This window comes from Trichoderma breve, chromosome 1 (genome assembly GCF_028502605.1).
Source record: "Trichoderma breve strain T069 chromosome 1, whole genome shotgun sequence".
In the NCBI taxonomy this organism is placed as follows: domain Eukaryota; kingdom Fungi; phylum Ascomycota; class Sordariomycetes; order Hypocreales; family Hypocreaceae; genus Trichoderma; species Trichoderma breve.
Genome location: NC_079232.1, coordinates 3,036,795 through 3,055,367, shown reverse-complemented (window position 1 = coordinate 3,055,367; position 18,573 = coordinate 3,036,795). Strand labels below are relative to the sequence as shown.

Here is an 18,573-nt window from a genome sequence, read left to right as displayed (position 1 = left end):
GATGTCTTAGACATGATCGTCAGAAGAAAGACGACTTGCTACGACGCCGCGGACCTGTGTCGCAGTGAGGCAGCATCCAGACTACTCCGTACATGTGGCATGCATGTGCGAGTGTGTGCAAACCCAAGGGGCTTTCCCTCTTTCATATTCGGCATAAACAAAGAAAACGCCGTGATACACGCTTGATAGCTTGTCGCGCACAGCTACCACTAAGAAGCTGCCATTGGAAGCCGGGGAGCACAGCTGACCTCAGCCTGACAATCATGACGCACCACCACATCGCCCGTCACACAACTCCACCTATTTCCATTGGCTACGCTTCCAAGATGCAGCCGCCAGCATCGGTACTCGTATTACCAGCGCTTCGGACATGTGTACTCAAAGCAACAAGTAATTCCCAAACAACCAACCGGAGCCAAAGAGCGAGGCACCAATCACGAACTCGAGATTTGGCCGCTAAATTTCCGGTGGTGATGGCCTGTGTGGTAGTGGTATCTATCTCATCGTCTGCAAATCAGCTCAGGGTATCCAAACACACATGTTGCCATCCATGTATGTGAAGCAGTCGGGTTGTGCCCCGATCGAGTAGTGCGGCCGTTTGCACCGTACGTCCGATCCAACAATCAGATTGTCAACACCGACCAAACAATGATCAATGAGACGAGTACGAATTATCGGAATTCCACTGAATGCTCAGGGGACTTGAATCTTGTTCTCGCAACCAGGTGTGCACTCTTCGCAGCATGCTTATGCTACATTCAAGTCTACCACCACCTTAACGTCAGATAGCAGTCCATCTTTCTCCTCAGCGATGCTTATTCTCCTATCTCAGAGTGCATTGGATATCACTCTTGCCCATCGCCAACATCTTATGTTTATCCCCTGAAAAGGGCTGGAACATGTCCGCAGGAGTATGAAGTGGGCAAAAGTATGTTTGCGTCTCCATCATGCACTTGCACGCCTTATGTTTGGACATGAGGGCAATACGCCTTGAAACGAATCTTATGCTTGGGGTCACCAACAGACGGGGGGTGCAACTCTTCGAATCAGTCTACTTAACCTTTGCTCATAAGTCTACGCCAAACTTGAGCAGTTTGAGTACGCCTTTGAGTATCACAGGGCGGTCATATACCTGCAAGCTTATGCCAACTCTTATTCACATATATGCTCTACCCCATTCCATCTGGAGGAGGCTACTGTATATCTCCAAGCATGACCCCTGATTAGGTGTATCGAAATTACGATTGCACTACTAAAATATTCCAGCAGTACCACAAGGCTACAAAACGTGGCTTGTTTCGACTTGCGAGCACCTCGTAAACGTTGAACGACGTGACTCAACGTGTCGATGAAACATATTTTCGACAGAGTGCTTGGTTCGACATTAGCCACCTGAAACTCACATACCTGACCTTGGTGGTCCAACATCTACCACACCTGTACACTGCTGGCGTTGGCCAAAGACATCCAGCCAACCAAACCCACGGTGGGAGGCATTTGAATTACATCCCCATACTTTGTTTGTTGGGTACTAGACGGCATTCAGTTCTATCAAGTTGCTCAGGGCAGCTTACGGCTTCTGTCCATGTAATTGAGGCTTGCCGTCACCAAATCTTGGAGGTTTGTCCATGATATACACGGCCACCGGCAGGCGTGAAACGTTATCTCGGACTTGTTCCTGGTATCCGTACTGCACCTGCACAGACATGCTCCTCCCGTCGCAATATTGCCACAACAGCCGAATCCGCGGTCCTAAGAAGCTGGAGGATTTGAAATGAGAAACCTTTTCTGTGTGAAAAGTAATCACCGCATGCAGGTTTCAGGAGAAGGAATTTTGGCAACTGTCAGCGGATCTTGACCAGCATGACATTCCCCTCGAGGCAACTTCCCCAGACTGGAGCCACGACGTGTTTGAGTGTGGGTGCATAAGCTTCTCTATATTTTCCAACAGCAGCACGAGCCTCGTGTTGATCTCCTGCTGCTCAAATTACCAACATTAAAGCCCAGCCGGGAGTTGTATGTTCAGCAATACGAAGTATACGTCGAAATTCATCTTTCATCTCATATTACCAAACTAAAAGCATTCAGACGGCTATTCTATCCATCAGTTTACTCGTTATTTTACAATTGAGATGTATTGACACTCTACAATAGCAGTAGCTCCCGCAGCTAGACTCGCCCATGAGGCATCCGGCACCTCGAGTACATCCTTGTACTCATACACAATATCTCAGAGTTGTCTCATCAGAGTATCCATGTCGCCACCAATGAGTCTATGCGTCTAGGTACAACCCAACATAAATTAGAAACCTTGGTTTCCGATCAATGTTTACGAACACAAGGGGGTCCGTGCTTTATATATCTCTTCCGGGAAATTTGCCTTGACAAGACCTGGTCGACACTCTTCACAACAAAATTCGCCTGGAATTTTAATTGCCATTCTCGCTTGAATAATATCTGTGGGCATTAATAGCCTCTGGATAACCGACCAAGAAAGATTATGCGAGCTTTCTAGTTGTTTCAGAATGAATCGAGAAAATACTACATTCTCAGTCGAGTCCAGGCCGCGGCCATTACATATCACAGGGATTCCCCACTTCCCCGAGAGCCTTGGGCCTGATTCTCGCAGTAGACCGCGGCTGATAAGCAATTCTCTCTATTTACTTTTCTTTCAACTCTAATCAAGCATTCCGCGGCCGCAGGTGAAGCTTGTTACTGAGTTTGATCTGCAGCTAATCGTCCAACGGGAGATGATCCGGCCAGCTTGGAGATGCCCAGGACCCCGGAGCTCCACAATGCAGGGATCTCAAGGCCGCCGGACCGACGGCTAACAAGATTATCTATTCTGGTAAAATTGGGAGCCAGAATAATGCTATGCGCCGGGACCCGAAGGCACCAACCCAAACGAGTAAACAGCTCCCACAGCTGCTGGGAGCTGCGTACCAACATGCAGCAACAACCTGTGCGTCCATGCGTTACAACAACGCGGCATGCGTGATATCGTGACCTTTTGGTGCTCTGTGCGGCGTATGAGCCGCTTGTAGAGCCGTGTATAGCAAACGCAGCGTGCGGATGAGACCAGTGCAGCATCTTGCAGCGTCTGCATATATCCCGGCCTGAGCTACTCATACAAGCCTGGAGATTGCTGGCTCTAATCATAGAAGCACAGCGTCGTATACGAAATAGCGGCGGAGTGCTACCGGAGATACGGAGCCAACTTCAGCTAGCCCAGTCGCATGCCATGGAACTGGCTCATCGATCACACCTCGTCAATGTTGGGCAGCTTACCGGTAGCCTGAAGGAGTAGGTAGTATTTGATCCAATAGCTCTGCTAGCTACGCTCCTCCTCAGCCTCGATACCCATTATGCTGCTCATCCCTTCTTCGTTGTGGCTTCGCCAACTCTTTCCACTTAAGCTCCCTATCCTCTTTGAACGACTCTGATCGAACGTGCCGCATAGCCCCTTTCCATGATGCTACGTATGACTCCAGAAGAAGTTGTGAACCGAATCAAGTGACAAGCTTTACGGCAAACGGCCTCCTATACGGATGCAAGTTCTTTACGAGAACAACGTGTTGTGCACCTCCCCTGCTAGCTTCGTAATGGTTGACAAACAAAAAAACACATAATTAGATTTGAAGCCAAATTTGGCACACATATCTAACATGATTTTGTAAAATAGGGGGAGAATCCGGCAGGATGGTAAAGTTGATATGCAGGTAGGCAAATCAGCGTTTGCTTTTCAGCATGCTACACGTAGAGCCGGAAGAGTCGGTGAAGATGACATACCGTCAACAGTTTCATATTAAATGCAGTGTTATGTATTTCAGTAACCACGTGGTTCCGTTTGCAACTAGCTCATCGAAGGTTTGAGAAGCAGGTAGCCGTCACGAGGGATCTCTGCGCCAACCACCTTGGACCAACTGCGCCCGCCCATCAGCAACCCCCTAAATGAGAGCATTCAACAAATGAGATGTAGAGAATAGACTCTTTCAAGTGCTTATTCTGTTGGCTGTCTAAGAGTACCCGATTAATCAATCATCCATCAGTTCAGCTAATTCTGCCTCCTCCTCTGCGGTCAACATGTTACCCGACTCCGGCTCAGCCTCTTGTTCTACCGGCTTCTTGGACTCTTCAATATTCTTGACGACCTCGTCCAACTCGCCCTTGCTCAGAGGCCACGTACGAATGGTGCCATCGATGCTGACACTGCAAACCTTTTCAGGTAATCCTCGCGAGTTACGCAGCAGGATCAGATCCGTCACTTCCTCGTAGTGTCCCTCCAGCGTGCAGTACAGCTTGCCTGAAGACCTGTCCCAGACCTTGACATTCTCGTCTCGTCCCGCGGTGATGACCCAGCTTTCCGTAGGAATCACGGCGCGGACGTAGTCTCCATGTGTAAAGACATCGTCGGCCTCAAAGTTGCGAGCCCGAGCGAGACATTTGGCGGTGCCGTCTGCACTAGCCGTCCAGAGATCGCCCTCCTCGCTATCGAGGTCGTATACCAGCTTGTAGACGCTCGTCTCGTGTTCCGCAATGGTGAGCTTCTCGGCGTCGGGCCGGTCATGGAATGCCTCGGTCAACTGCTCGAAGCCAGTGGCTGTGATTTTCCATCGGCGGATATGAGGGTCACTACTCGCACTCGCGATGACCACGGCATCAGGCGTGCTCAGGACAGGGTCAATGGCAAGGTGCTGCACAGCAAGCATTGTCGTGGTCGGGTCTTGGAGCGTGTGAAGACGCTTGCCAGACTCAATGTCCCAGACCAAGATCTTCTTGTCTGCACCGCCGCTGATGAGGATCTCCTTGCCGGATACCTTGGTGCAGATGACGACCTTGATGAAGTCCGAGTGGCCGCTGAACTTGCGTCCGAGCTGGGCTGTCTCGACATCCCAAGACCAAATGTCCTTGTCCCATGAGCCGGCAAAGACGGTCTTGTTGCCACTGCCTCCAATGGCGACGCATGTCACGGGGGCCTTGGGTCCTCGATAGGTTGATTTTGTTGCAGCAGACTGGAAGCAGTGGATGAGTGATGAGTTTTCGTATCATACATAATACTAGCCACAGCTAATACTTACTGCAAGGTCTATGCGGCGGACAAAGCCTGCCGATTCCGCGATGAAAATGGCGGTTGAAGGAGAAAAGGGGTCAGGAACCGCAGCCAGAATCTTTGACTTCATGGCAATTGGGTCTCCATTTTTGTTGCCAGCTTTGAGAGCCTTGCGCTCCCTCTCGGCATTAGAGGCACTGTGACAATGATTAGAATGAGCAGGCAAAAGAAATTTCAAGGAGGTTTCTCTCCAACTCACTCGGTTTGGAAGAAGGCGTCTCGATCTGAGGTTTCCATGGCGGCGGGGTGTGTGATTTGTAAAGGGGATGGCGATGGATATCTTGGTTGCTGATGGAATGAAGAGGAAGAGAAAAAGATGGCAACAACGCCGGTTTATATGCTATCAAGACGTCCAGGGATTAATTAGGCTGCCGAATAAATTAAACAAGAGAATAAATGTATCGTGATGATCAAGCTGCAAGAGTATCGGATCAATAGTAAACATGTAAGCATAGCCAGCTAGGCTCCCGAATTTTGAATCCAATGACAGCAAATGGCGGGGCTCACTGGCAAGACAAGCTGCTGCTAAAATTCAACCGCGGGGCCGCGACACCGCCCAGACTTTAATTGATACGCGCTTAGACGCGTCTCCCTGCACTGAAGCCAGAACCCAGAGCTTCCAAGATTCTCACATGCACCGAATCTGACGAGCACAGGTTGCAATCATGGACTCGACAGCTGCTCCTCGCCCTCGACCGAGGCCTGCGCACACCCAAGGCACAACTCGATGCGCTTACACCAAGGATGGCAGCCGGCTGGTCACCGTGGGCTCCAACAACACCATCCGGCTCTACAAGACAGGCTCGGACGGCGAACCGACAAACATTGACGATTGCCAGGAGCAGAACGTTGCTGTGGCTGCGGCCCAGGACTTCTTCGTTGTCGGCTCCGAGGACGGCACCGTCAGCCTATACTCGCTCGCCACGTCCAACTTTGAGCGCTTCCTCGTGCGAACGTCGCTCCCGGTGCGAGATGTGGCGCTTTCCGCAGACTCGCAGTGGTGCGCCGTGGCCAGCGACGAATTGACCGTCAAGGTCGTGAATACGCAGGACATTAAGCAGCTGCGGCACCTCAACGAACACGGCCGCGCCGCTCGACACGTCAGCCTGGATCCCAATGGCCGGATTGCTGCCATATCCTGCGTTGACGGAATCATATACATCTACTCTCTGACGGCAGAGCAGCCTGAGCTGATACACAAGGTGGACGGGGTGATTGGCGCTGGGGACACAGATTCAGAGGCTTCGGTCAAGGCAGTTTGGCATCCAGATGGCAGGGCATTTGCTGTCGCGACGCCGACGCGGGATATCCAGGTCGTATCCAAGAACGACTGGGAGAAACAGCGCTCCTTTACCAATGGCCACTCGGCAGATATCACCGCCCTCGCCTGGTCACCCAACGGCGTCATGCTGGCGTCGGCCTGCAAGGGCGGAAAGGTCCTGATCTGGGAAACCAGCACGCAAAACGTCATTCAGCGTTACGAGTATTCCAATGTCATCGACCTGGCGTGGCACCCGTCCAAAAACATTCTCTCCTTCACGACCACGGAGGGAGAGGTCTACATATACCCCGACTTTCTCTCCGACCAATATTCTCCTATGCTGAAGCTGCCGGTGCAGCCAGCCCCCTTTATTCACGACCCCCTATTAGAAATATCTGCCAACAGAAGAGCTCCGGCGGTCAATGGCCAGAAGCGCGACATTCCCACGCGTCCTCGCCGAGACTCTTTGGGCAGTCTTGACTCATATCTGGAGGATGAAAACTATGCAGACGGCGATGATGATGGCTTTGTCGTTGATGATGACGGTGCCGGGTATACGACCGGCCAGAAGAGAGGCCGTGTGGGCGACGAAGGTACGGGTGACTACGCCAACAAAAGGAGGCATCTCCTAGACCCTCAGTATCACGAGGCGTTTCAACCCGGATCAACACCATGGAGGGGTAACCGAAAGTATCTCTGCCTGAATCTCATTGGATTCGTCTGGACAGTGGACCAAGACGGGCACCATACCGTCACCGTTGAGTTCTACGACCATGAGTTTCAGAGAGACTTTCACTTCACAGACACCTTTTTGTACGACAAGGCATGTCTCAATGAGCGCGGTACTCTCTTCTCGTGCCCCCCAAAGGACGATCAGCCAGCGACTATTTTCTACCGTCCTCATGAAACCTGGACGCAGCGATCCGACTGGCGGACACAGCTTCCCAAGGGGGAGGCTGTCACAGCCATGTCGCTCAGCGAGTCTTTTGTTACTGTTGTGACGAGTGCCAACTATGTGCGCATTTTTACACTGTTTGGAATACCCTACCGGGTCTATCGCCCCAAGAGCACGCCCATGGTTACATGTGCGAGCTGGAGAGATTACGTTCTCACAATAGGCAACGGCCCTGTCACGGCTGACGGAAACACACGCCTCCAATATACCATTGAGAATGTCAAGAGGGACGAGATTTGCCAGAACGAAGATACTGTGGCACTCCCTGAAGGCGCAACCTTGAAGAGCGCCTTCTTTTCTGACATCGGTGTAAGTCTTGACCAAAACATAAGTCTACATCTTCTACAGAGATGACGCAGTTCTAACAGCTAGTTATTAGGATCCTTGCATTTATGACTCGACAGGGACACTGCTGACATTGCTACACTGGCGTCAGCCGTCACGGGCCTCTTGGGTGCCTCTTCTGGATACCAAGCTTCTATCCCGTCTTGCCTCTGGTCGAAAGACTGAGACGTATTTCCCCATTGCCGTGGCAGAAAACAAGTTTCACTGCATTATCCTCAAGGGTGGCGACCAGTATCCATACTTTCCTCGGCCTCTGCTCTCAGAGTTTGATTTTTCCATTCCCCTGCACTCACTGCAGGAGCCCAAGTCAAAGAAGAGCAAGGACAATTCAGGTGATGGAGAGGATGACGCAATGGACGAAGACGACGACGAGGAAGAGGAGGAAGGCGCCGAGACGAAGAAACTGGAGCAGCTATTCATGCTCAAGGGCGTGCAGGCAGCCCAGCTCCGTGATCTTGTCGATGCCACCAGCGGAAGCCATTCCCAGCGTTCTCTGTTGCCACGGATCGAGCTGGAGATTGACAAGACGCTTCTGCAGCTTCTGGCGGTGGAGTGTCGCGAGGGCGAGGATAGGGGCATGCGTGCGCTCGAGATCGTAGAACTGATGCGTGACCGCACTGGCCGGATGATGGAGGCGGCGTACAAAGTTGCAGAGCGGTACGGGCGTACGATTTTGGGAGAGAAGATTCGGGAGGTTGGAGAGAATAGGGTGAGTGGTGACGATGATTTCTGAGCGGAGCGTCGAGATTCTGCTGTGATGGGAAATGGTGTATACTTGTTATATTTGGAAGGGGGGCGGGTATGGATGGGAGAGTTTCACGGGATTGTGGTTTTGGGTTTGACGAGCTGTGAGAAAATGTGTAGTATTACAAGGCAGATGATTGGGATTTGGTTGAAGGATTAGCATAGGTATATAACTCTTCGGACTCGGTATGCCCGAAGACGTGAAATGATAGCACTCTTGATTGATCAATTGGTATTCATTACGGTGACCTAAGGAGTTAAGAATATCGAATCAAGCTTTCGAGGGTATATCCGTTGAGTTTTTCAAGATTACTTGATAAACATAGTACTACAAGTTATCGACCAGTTCAGAAGTCTGTATTTTGTGTATTCTGCTCTTTATTGTGCTTGATGAACCAATGGATCTCACTACGACTTGTTTAATGCAAGTATTACAACTCCTCAGGAGAGTGTATTTCTGCTGGTTTCTACCCGGCAAGAAGCACGATCTGCTTGTCTCATTACTCGATCTCACTTCAATGCTCATCGACGCCAGCGGCATTAGCAAGAGAGGTGTTTCAAACGGACTTATTTCCCGTTTGACCCCCCTCCTAGCCCAAGTCTAGTAAATAATACGCTCGTTTTAGAGGCCACACTATCGCGGACTATGAAAGTGTCCCGTTCTCTAGAGGCGGGGAATATTCGACCTGACATTCCAATCTACGTCGACTCTTCCAAAAATTCCGAGAAAAATATGGGCCGGGGAATACACGTGCATACTCACATTTGCTAATGGTAACCAAAGATGGAAAAAGTACGAGTAAAGCTTTCGTGAGGCTCGGGGAGCTAAGCGTTTTGACCGCGGCTGTATAATCCAGTACTAGGAGGGAATACTAAAGTGTACTTGGTACTTTGAGCTCTCTACCTGAGTGTAAGAAGTGGCGGGAGCTAGAAGAAGTTCTGGTCGGTTGCTCCGATGCGATGCAAAGTATCGGGGCATCTCACTTCCTCTCTGCCTCTCTGTTTACCTCGGATAAAAGGCCTCTCTTCCTTTTTCCCACTCTCAAAAGAACACAGGGGCCTAAAAAACCGGGGTTCGGAATTATACTTGTATCCCTTCTTTTGGAAGCCTACTTTTTTGGGACTGGGAAAACAAACCAAATGGGTTGGACGGTGGAAACTCTAGAACCAGGTCGGATTTTCGAGACCGTTTAAAAGTGCCCGCTATTTTTTCTTTGCTGCACGTCTCAATGCGTACATACAGGGCTAGTTCGCCCGAGGGTGTAACAGGGGGGGTGAGTTTGGTTTGGTTGCAACAAAGAACTTTTTTGTTCCGTGCTAAAGTAGGATGGATTTTTTGTTTCGAAATGTCGCGTGGGGGACTTTGTGTTTGGAGTAATTGCTTGGCAGTCTTGTAGGTGTGCTGGGCTGTAAGTGAGTGGGCGAGGAGAATATTGAAGCTGAATCAATGCCAAATATCAGCAATGGATGATACTACCGCTGCTCGGGTAGATACACCACTCACCTAGGGTCACGGAGAAATAAGCATCAATCACCTCGATCATCCGGGCTTACCATGGATCTGCCTAAGGTATTGTCCCGTAGCTCCAAAATACGAGCAATTGGTGCCATATCGGTTACCGGCTCTCGCTCAGAAAAAAAAAAAAAAAAAGACAGAGCAGGGGTTACGGGCAAAGCATCCATCTACGGAACATGTGTTTGCCCTATTCTGCATGTTTCGACGAGGGCACTTGCACGGGTAAAAGCGGTATTGTTACTGCAATTAGAACCACCGCCGAGCCAGACGTGATCAAAGCTTTTCAGAAAGAAGGGGGAGAAGGAATGAAAAGCCTCGGACTTTTGGAGAGGGTTGGCGGGACTATGCAGGTGGTTTCACGCCTCGGCTCCGTCTTTTTTTATTGCCTACCGCTTTGATTAAGTCGGTGCCTAGAACCAGGAGAATCATGGATGTCATATGCAGGATGATGCATCTGATGCTATTCGTGTTGGTTGATGCCCCCAGTGCCAAGGTGCATGAGTTTGCCCAGTGCTTGCCCGAGCCAAGACGGGTTGTATTTTACTTTATTTCTTTCATTATTTGACGACGTCTTTTTATTATTATTAGAATGAAACCGGTAATATGTTTTGTACAGCCATGCTCCTCATGCAGGAATTCGCTAGATATTTCCTCCTTGGTGCAAATTATCTGGCTAGTGTGTCCGGTTGGCTGGAGCAGCGGGAGAATGTACTCAGTTGGAGTACCTGAATGCCAGGGGCAGAAAGGGGTCACCGGCGGGCAAACCAGAAGCAGCGACAGCAAGAGAGAGAAGAAGAAATAAAGAGAAGGGAATACTAAGAAAAGAGACTGCAAAAACAAGGGCTGCCAGGGTGTTATGCCGCGCGCCGATCTGACGGCAACAGTTAATATAATTTGGCAACATCCCGAGATCGGCAGCTGTTAGCGCCGCAGCAGCTCGGTCTCTTGCACGAAATAGTGCCTCGAGCAAGCGCGGGCAGAGGCAGAAAGAGGAATCTGACACTTACAGGGACGGTGACATTCTTGGTTTAGCTTGTTGTTGCAGAGCCTCGAATTTCGACAACTTGAAGCATTCGGACGGCGTTGGTGAGACGGCGGTGGGAAACACCGAGGGCTTCTTCGGGTTGTAAATGATACCCTCCCCAGCAGGAATCACATACGGAGTACGGAGTACATGCACCTGTGAAGAAAAGAGTAGACATACCGAGAAAAAAAAGGGGCTGCATACGCCCGGTACTGTAATCATACATTCACCTTTAGCAGTAAATATTTGGCCATCTCGCTACGGCAAAAGAATTGGCCAAAAGTCGTCTTCTTTGGCCCGGGTCCGTATCCATATCCCCCCCTGCGGATCGGTGAGTGTCGTACGCACCTCGTACATATGCACGGACGGGCGGGACATGCAGCCAGCAAATTAACCAATTCGTCCTGTGGTGCCACGGATTGATATTCGGCCTATTGGGGACTTGGCCGACCCCGTAGGAATTGGATTGCGGAGGAGCATTTGCTGGATCAAGGTCAATTCACCGGTATGAGTGCAAGTGAGTGAAGTGGCTGCGGGCCCATTGGGGGATTTGATGGCAAATATTCAGGCAGCAGCTTTTCGGCAGCAAACTTGGAACATTCTTTAGATACGGTAGGTAGGTTTAGATGGAAGCTATACTCACTAGCTCAGCTAGCAGCTGTTAGCATGAAGAAGATGGCTGCTGAATAAGTGGCCGGCCATTGGTTTGATGCTGATGGATGCTGATGTTAGCAAGATTGTGGCTAATGGAGCTCGCGTGTGCCACCGCCAGGACCGGAATCACGGGTGCGAGTGCGCTGGCATTGATGAAATTTGGCATCTGATTGCCAGCCTTGGCTTTAAAAAAGAGGAGGATGGACAGGGCTTGAACTAGGTAGCTTCGTGTAACTAGCAGCCAACCTGAGCAAAGACGAGACGCACAGACGGAAAAGCGCCAGAATGGCCTCCTTTACTCCTCAGAAGAAAAAGATGGGGATGAGATTTGGCGCCGCCGACGTAAGACTGGTAGCTACCAAAGGCAGGTTAGCACGGAGGAGCTAGATAAGGAGCCCTTTTTTCTGGATCAAATTTCATGTGAAAGTTGGGAGGGGGGATTGTCTGCAGTTGTTTCACTTGCTCATGGAGATGATGTCCAAGTGATGTTTTTGTAATTGCTTCATCTTATCTTTACAACTGTTTTCATGATTGGATCGACTTTTTGAATTATATCAGGTATACGAGTATAGAAGTAGATTACATCCTTGATTCTGTGCTACCCACCGTCTGTCTATCAACCCCATTCATGGCCCAACTCTCCCTGTGGTCGGTTTGACGGCCTGTCAGCAAGCCACCAATAAAAGTCTCCTTGTCTGTGCGCAGGTTTCGTTGCGGGGAGGGGCTCTTCTTTCGGACCTATGGCTGAATCCATCTCACCTTGCTGGTGAGATCGGATCTAGTATCTGCCCGCCCAGCCTTGGTGAAAAATGAGACAGAAGGTTCTGGTCTGAAGGAAGGATGCCGGCGGCTAGTATGAGCTGTCCAAGTACCTTGGTGGTTTGGACACAGGTACTGCATGTACCAGTACATGTTCCGTGATCCTGGCCTCTGGAGAAATGGAAGAATGTTGAGTTCTATTTGCCCGATTCCCCAGTGTTTGTAGCATCAAGCTTTGTTACTACGAGTACCTGTATACGCCAGCAAGCTGTCCTGAGTGCAATGGTTCAGCTATCTGGCAAGCACAGGCGACGTCAGTCCCTGGTCTGTTGAGGCAATCACTTGGCATGGTTATTAATCATGGGGAACCTCGTCTGTTAGTCAAGGCTTTTTGCATGCTGGTGATTGTTGTTGTCATAGTGCATCTGGTCTTTTGCTTGCCTTTCCACGCCCTTCCGCAAGTGTTCCGCAGTGCCAGTATTACGTACAAGGCGCTCGCCGCATTACCTAAGGCCTGCACCTCGGGCCTGTGAAGAGGTTCCCGAGCTCCGAAAGAGGCTTGTTGACAGCTATCAATCAGTACGAGTAAGCTTGAGCTGCTCTGTTCGTGATTGGCAAAACCTTGTAAGCTGTAGACTACCTAGATCGATATCCGGGCATCACCTCAGCCCTTCGATGTTACTGATACGCGTACCGTGCCTCTCTATTGGCCTTGCTTTGGTTGCGCCATGAGGAATCTCGTCGAGTATCTCGATTCAATTCCAATGTACCTCTACCTGCCAAGGTACATACCACCGCCATTGACAGCCTGTGTTCCCATATTTCCACAGATGGGGAAGCGCTGCCGCAAAAAGCTGCCGACAGCTCCATTCTCCATTCGTCCCCGTCGTAGCTCGGCCTAAAGCCTAAAGCCTCCCAGCACAGGCGCTGTACCCGGTACTTGTCGCCCACTACACCGCAGTCGAGTTTGCCGACCCCTCGAGGTACCTGCCAGCGGCCATTGCTCCGTACCGCACCCTGCTGTGGTACAAGAGCACGACTTATCTAATGGGCGGCGCAAGTACTGCATACCGATCCAACAACCTCCTCCTCCCCCCCCCGTCATTGCATGTACAGCACAGTTATTCCCACCTCCGTAACGGTTCTGCTCCGTCTGGTTGCACCGTCGCTGAGACACATCAACCCTACGCGAGCTCCTGCGCTGCTGTTTCGACGGGCCGCAGCTGTGCATCATCGTCCTCATCATCTTTTTTTCCCTGTTTCTTTTTTTCCTCTTGTCCGCGCATCTTGTTCCCTGACGTGCCTCGACCGTCACCGCCTCGCCCCCAAAAAGTTCGCCTCTGCTGCTGCATCGTCGAGCTCTCTCTTAGTGGCCTCGACCCTCGTACACTAGCATCGTGCAGTGCATACAGCTACATACACACACACAGCTTACCTCCGTGTGCGCCCTCGCGCCGGCGCCGTCGCTGCTGTTGTCCGCAGTCTCTGGCAACAGCTGCCGCTTCTAGAAGCTCCCCGGGCCTGTCCTCTCCAAATGCGAGGCTGAGCTCGACGTCTGTGCCTGTGCCTGAGCCCCGAGACTGTCTGCTGTGCCGTGGTGTGGGCGTGTGTGCGGCCCTCGACGAACAAATAAGAAAACTCGAGAACTTTTGTCATCTCCATTGCTGCTTCGACTCCACCCAAACTGCAACAACACGACACGCCAGTCCGCCCTCATCTTGCGACCCCAAAGTGCTGCATCCCGCAGACATGAGGTGAGGTGAGTAGCTAGTCCACGGAGCTTCCCTGAGCTAGCCAATGCCGGTTGTCGCAGCTCCGAGCTCTTCTTTGCGCCTCCTTGCCCGCCTGCCCGCTCAGTCGCTTTTCCTCCTCACATCCCGCCTCTCCTCCTCCAACGCCGCTACAAATCCTGAACCATCACCTTCTTCTCTCCCCCCCACCCCCTCATTCTCCCCAATTCACACGCTGGAGATCCCATTCCATCGCTGGCTGACCGCAATGGGGACAGTACAGATGGCCCACAGGACTGAGACCTCTCAGAAATCCATTCCGGCAATCGATAGACTTCAAGACTCGCCCGGCTCCCGAATCGTCCCCGTTTCCATCTCCGTCTCCGTACCGCCACCTACCATCAGCATGTCTCCACCTAGTCCCGTCGACCATCCGATGGAGGGCACATCGCCAGAGGACAACTCGCCTACCGCCCACGGCCCCGACTCCGACCCCAGCGCCAATGGCAAGCCGGCCGGCGCTCGACCCGGCAACACATCGCCGCAGGAGCACACCGCCGTGACGAGCTCAATTAACATGCCCGCGCCTCCTCCGGCCGCCGCGGCTGCTGTTCATCAGCCCAAAATCGTCCAGACTGCCTTCATCCACAAACTATACAAGTGAGGATCTTGAACCCTCTCCCCCCTTTTATCAACTCGCCGGGTGCCCCCGGACCAAGCGACGGCTACTAATGGTGCAAGCAGCATGCTGGAGGATACCAGTATACAACATCTCATTTCATGGTCATCGTCCGCCGAAAGCTTCGTCATGTCCCCCTCGGCCGACTTCTCGAAGGTATTATCGTAAGCAACCCCTCGATAAACAGCCTCTGGCCTGACGAATATGCTCACCCTCGCCCCCCTAGTCAATACTTTAAGCACACAAACATCTCGTCTTTTGTACGTCAACTCAACATGTACGGGTTTCACAAAGGTACCGACCGCTTCCATTTACATTATTCCTTGAACAGACCAAGCTCAGAGGTGCTCACACTCTCATCTAGAACGAGACGTATTCCATACCGGCAACCCCGAAACAACTCTCTGGGAGTTTAAGCACGGCAACGGAAACTTCAAGCGTGGCGACCTCGTTGGTCTTCGAGAAATCAAGCGTCGTGCGAGCCGACATGCTCTCGTCAACCGAGAGAACACCTTCCCCAAGACGTCCACCTCTCAACCCGGCACTCCAGTTGAGCCTGTTCAGGTGCCGCCAGACAGCATTGACGCTCGACTGGCCAATCTGGAGCACTCATTATATGATACGGCGGCGAGACTCCAGAGAAGCGAAGAATCTGCCCATTACATGCATGTTAAGAACCAAGCAGTCATGGAGACACTAAGTCGACTGCTCTACTTTAACCAGGAATTGTCCAAGGGACTGCTGTCGCTTGTGCCTCCGGACAATCCTGTTCATCGAGATGGTACGTCACACACTAAACGATCTTGCTAAAAAGCTAGGTATGATGAGGCTAACATGAAGGGGTTCAAGTTTTGTCAATCCAGGGCGAAATGGTGAGGCAAGCAGAAATGCTGCGCTCACTCGACGAGCCACACGAACCCGTATATTCTGCCCGGCAACAGTTCTTCGGCACTGTCGACAACGCGCCCGTCTCGCCCAGACAGCTACCGCAGGATGACACCAGAAGAGTCACTCTCAACGTCCCGCAGGGTCGGAACCAGCCATCTTACCGCCCGGCCGTTCCCTCTAACCTGTCCATCGGCACGCGACGACCCTACGGATCCATCAGTGGCGGTGCTGGATCTTCACCTCTGCGCAATGCCGCGCCGGCTCCTCCTCCGGGTCCTCACCCCCTTTCCAACGTGGAGACAGTTCCCAACAGCTTGGCTAGACGCCATACCGCCGCCGACATTCGCGCACACGGATGGCAGCCGAATGCACCTCCTTTCCCGTCAGGAACTGTGCCGCCGCCCGTGTGGCCTCAGTCTCCCAACCGACTTGCGCCAGAGGATCAGAGGATACGAGACTCTCTCTCTTCATTCTCACTGCAAGCTCCACCTACTCATGGCCACCCGCATTCACGACCGGCGACGCCACCGCATGCCCCCTTTTCTAATGGCGCGAGCGCTGGCTCGGACACTTTTGGCAGCTGGTCGTGGAACTCGGCATCGAACCGTGAGAGCAAAACGATTGGGGCCTTGAAGGAGTCGTCGGCGCCCCCCACCAGGAGAGGGAGCATGGCGCACATTCTCAACCCTAGCGATACTGCTGAACGATCAGACGAAGACGAAGACCCCCGGGGCGACGATGACAGGAAGCGGAAACGAAGACAGTGATACGGTGTCGAAAGCCTCGGGCATGTAACGTTCGGATGGAAAGGAAGGATGGATCATGACCACGGCGCATGAGTTCTGGCGCTGCTTTTACGACCAAGGGGTCGCATTCTGAGGCTGGCGTTTGAAAGAAATATCAATACCTCACTTATGTTTTTTTTCTTCGGTTTTCTTTAGTGTTTTTCTTGGTTTATGTTTTTTTGATTTATTGTTTTGCAAATCCAGATTGGATATTTAGGCATGGCAGCATCATGGCCGATCATATTCTTTTAGCTACGCTCAAAGGTGACGGCCGATTCCGAGTTGACACATTCGCATTCACTTTCGATTGTATAATAACAACATCCTTGGACTGGATCTTGACCACCTCCATGGCAAATTACAAACATACTTCGCCTTTCCTTTTCATCTTGATTCAAACGTCCTCTTTGGGACAATACCAGAGAACGACATGAGTTGGCGTCAATCATTCTTAATCGAGCCTCCTAATGCGACCCTTGATGGAATATGGCTTGCTGGAAATGTCTTGAGGCTACCCTCCTTATCCGTCGTTGAAACGCCGAACAAAAGTTGCTATATCTTTTAAAAAACCTTGGGGTCTGATTTGGGCTACTGCTTTTTGACTGTCGTAGTAAGAGGAGGAAACTGGCTTGCCTGGTGGAAAGGCATGAAAGTCAGAATGGAAGGGGTCTAGATGGTCTTTAGTTGGGGCGACGGTGTGTGTGGCTCTCGCGCGAAGAGAACAGCAAAGAGAAAGGGGGTTATGTAAAGGAAAGATTGCTGTTCTGGCGGTAATATCAGGGAAGAGAAGGGAAGCGGTTGGATTGAGAGATTATATTTTCAGAAGGATGGTGGGATAAAGTATATAGGAGAGATCTCTCATGAGTTTTATGTTGTGGTAAAAGTATTATAGGATGGTATAATATTTTGATATTGGCCGCTTTTGTTCCCTTGTGCTTTCTTGATGATGATGAAAATGGTAGAATCATGATGAGGCATTGCTGAGTTTCTTCTGCTTTTGTTTTTCTTTTTCCCTCTGCCTCTTCTTTTTCTTCTTATTCCGTTTCGCTTCATCGCCGCCGTTGGAATCTGTTATTGTCTCTTGTTGATGTAGTACCGGAGCAGCATCCTCAACATCTCCTTTACCATGACCAGTTTCCTTATCTTCAACCTCATCTTCTCCCACCTTGTCTCCATCCACCTCAGCTTCTTCTTCCACCTCTCTCCTCGGCCTCTTTCTCTTCCCCAACCCACTCCTCCCCTCCTCCTCATCACTCTCACTCTCCACAGCCGCCGCAAACTTCTTTCCCCCCTTCCCATCCCTCTGCCCCTTCTTCCCCAACAACCGTCCCCTCAACATCCGATCTTCCCTCGCAGCCGCGTCTCCCGCAGCGGCCTTACGGTCGGGAACATAGCCTACGCCTTCGTTGGGCCGGGGCCCTGAAAAGAGCTGCTCGATGTCATCTGCGTTGACCTTGTGCCTGCGCGTTTGCGTTGTTTGCTGCGCTGTTGAAGAAGAGGGAGGGTTGAGTGTTTTCAGGAGAGATGTCCGATTGGAGAGGAGGAGCGAGATTTTGTTGGATATGGCGGCGCGGTCGGGGGCGAGGGGGAGGGGAGGTGGTTTTGATGATGTTGGCGGCATTGTTGGCGAGATTTTATAAGATGTTGGAGTTAATTTTGAGATGAATCGTTCGGGTTGTCGCTGTTATGATCGCATTGTTTGTTGAGTCTTGATGGACTTGATATGGTATGGGCGCAAGAAACTTGAGAGGCTCAGTGGTTGGGTTTATTGAATGTGAGGATATTGAAGGACAAAAGTCGCTGGGAAGAAAAAAAAAGTTGGAGTAGCGTCACTCTAAGCACTGGGAGCTTCAGTGGGGTCTTGCGTGTTACTCTTTTGGGAAAACAGCTGCGTGCTTCTAGAAGCGTCAATCATTCTTGCGCATAGCAGAGTAGCAGGTTCTGGAAAGCAGTATGAAAGAAAATTATGGCCAATTGAGCCGATGAAATTATGTATATAATTATTCGTCTAAAATCACAAAAGTACTCGATATGCTTTTCATACTCTCGTATCCTCTCTGGCCTCTGGAGCCTTCATCGATAAAAAGTTACAGTCTATTTTTGATAACACCCATCGCAGCGTA

At 51.1% G+C, this 18,573-nt stretch overlaps 4 protein-coding genes across 4 annotated transcripts; 2 read left to right on the top strand and 2 right to left on the bottom strand.

Moving 5' to 3' along the window:
• Positions 1-4,034: 4,034 nt before the first annotated feature.
• On the bottom strand, positions 4,035-5,347 carry T069G_00942 (uncharacterized protein; the record flags this gene model as incomplete). Its single annotated transcript, XM_056168152.1, has 4 exons — positions 4,035-4,694; positions 4,767-5,012; positions 5,079-5,247; positions 5,310-5,347. The coding sequence occupies 4 exons, from the start codon at positions 5,345-5,347 to the stop codon at positions 4,035-4,037; spliced, it is 1,113 nt and encodes a 370-aa protein (XP_056033468.1).
• Positions 5,348-5,775: 428 nt separating this feature from the next.
• Positions 5,776-8,404, top strand: T069G_00941 (minichromosome loss protein, mcl1, middle region domain-containing protein; the record flags this gene model as incomplete). Its single annotated transcript, XM_056168151.1, has 3 exons — positions 5,776-6,666; positions 6,718-7,635; positions 7,706-8,404. 3 exons carry the CDS (start codon positions 5,776-5,778, stop codon positions 8,402-8,404), a joined length of 2,508 nt encoding a protein of 835 aa, XP_056033467.1.
• A 5,962-nt stretch (positions 8,405-14,366) lies between these two features.
• T069G_00940 (HSF-type DNA-binding domain-containing protein) lies at positions 14,367-16,432 on the top strand (the record flags this gene model as incomplete). Its single annotated transcript, XM_056168150.1, has 5 exons — positions 14,367-14,758; positions 14,843-14,941; positions 15,004-15,071; positions 15,142-15,558; positions 15,627-16,432. 5 exons carry the CDS (start codon positions 14,367-14,369, stop codon positions 16,430-16,432), a joined length of 1,782 nt encoding a protein of 593 aa, XP_056033466.1.
• Positions 16,433-17,414: 982 nt separating this feature from the next.
• Positions 17,415-18,071, bottom strand: T069G_00939 (uncharacterized protein; the record flags this gene model as incomplete). Its single annotated transcript, XM_056168149.1, has 1 exon — positions 17,415-18,071. The coding sequence occupies one exon, from the start codon at positions 18,069-18,071 to the stop codon at positions 17,415-17,417; it is 657 nt and encodes a 218-aa protein (XP_056033465.1).
• Positions 18,072-18,573: the final 502 nt, after the last annotated feature.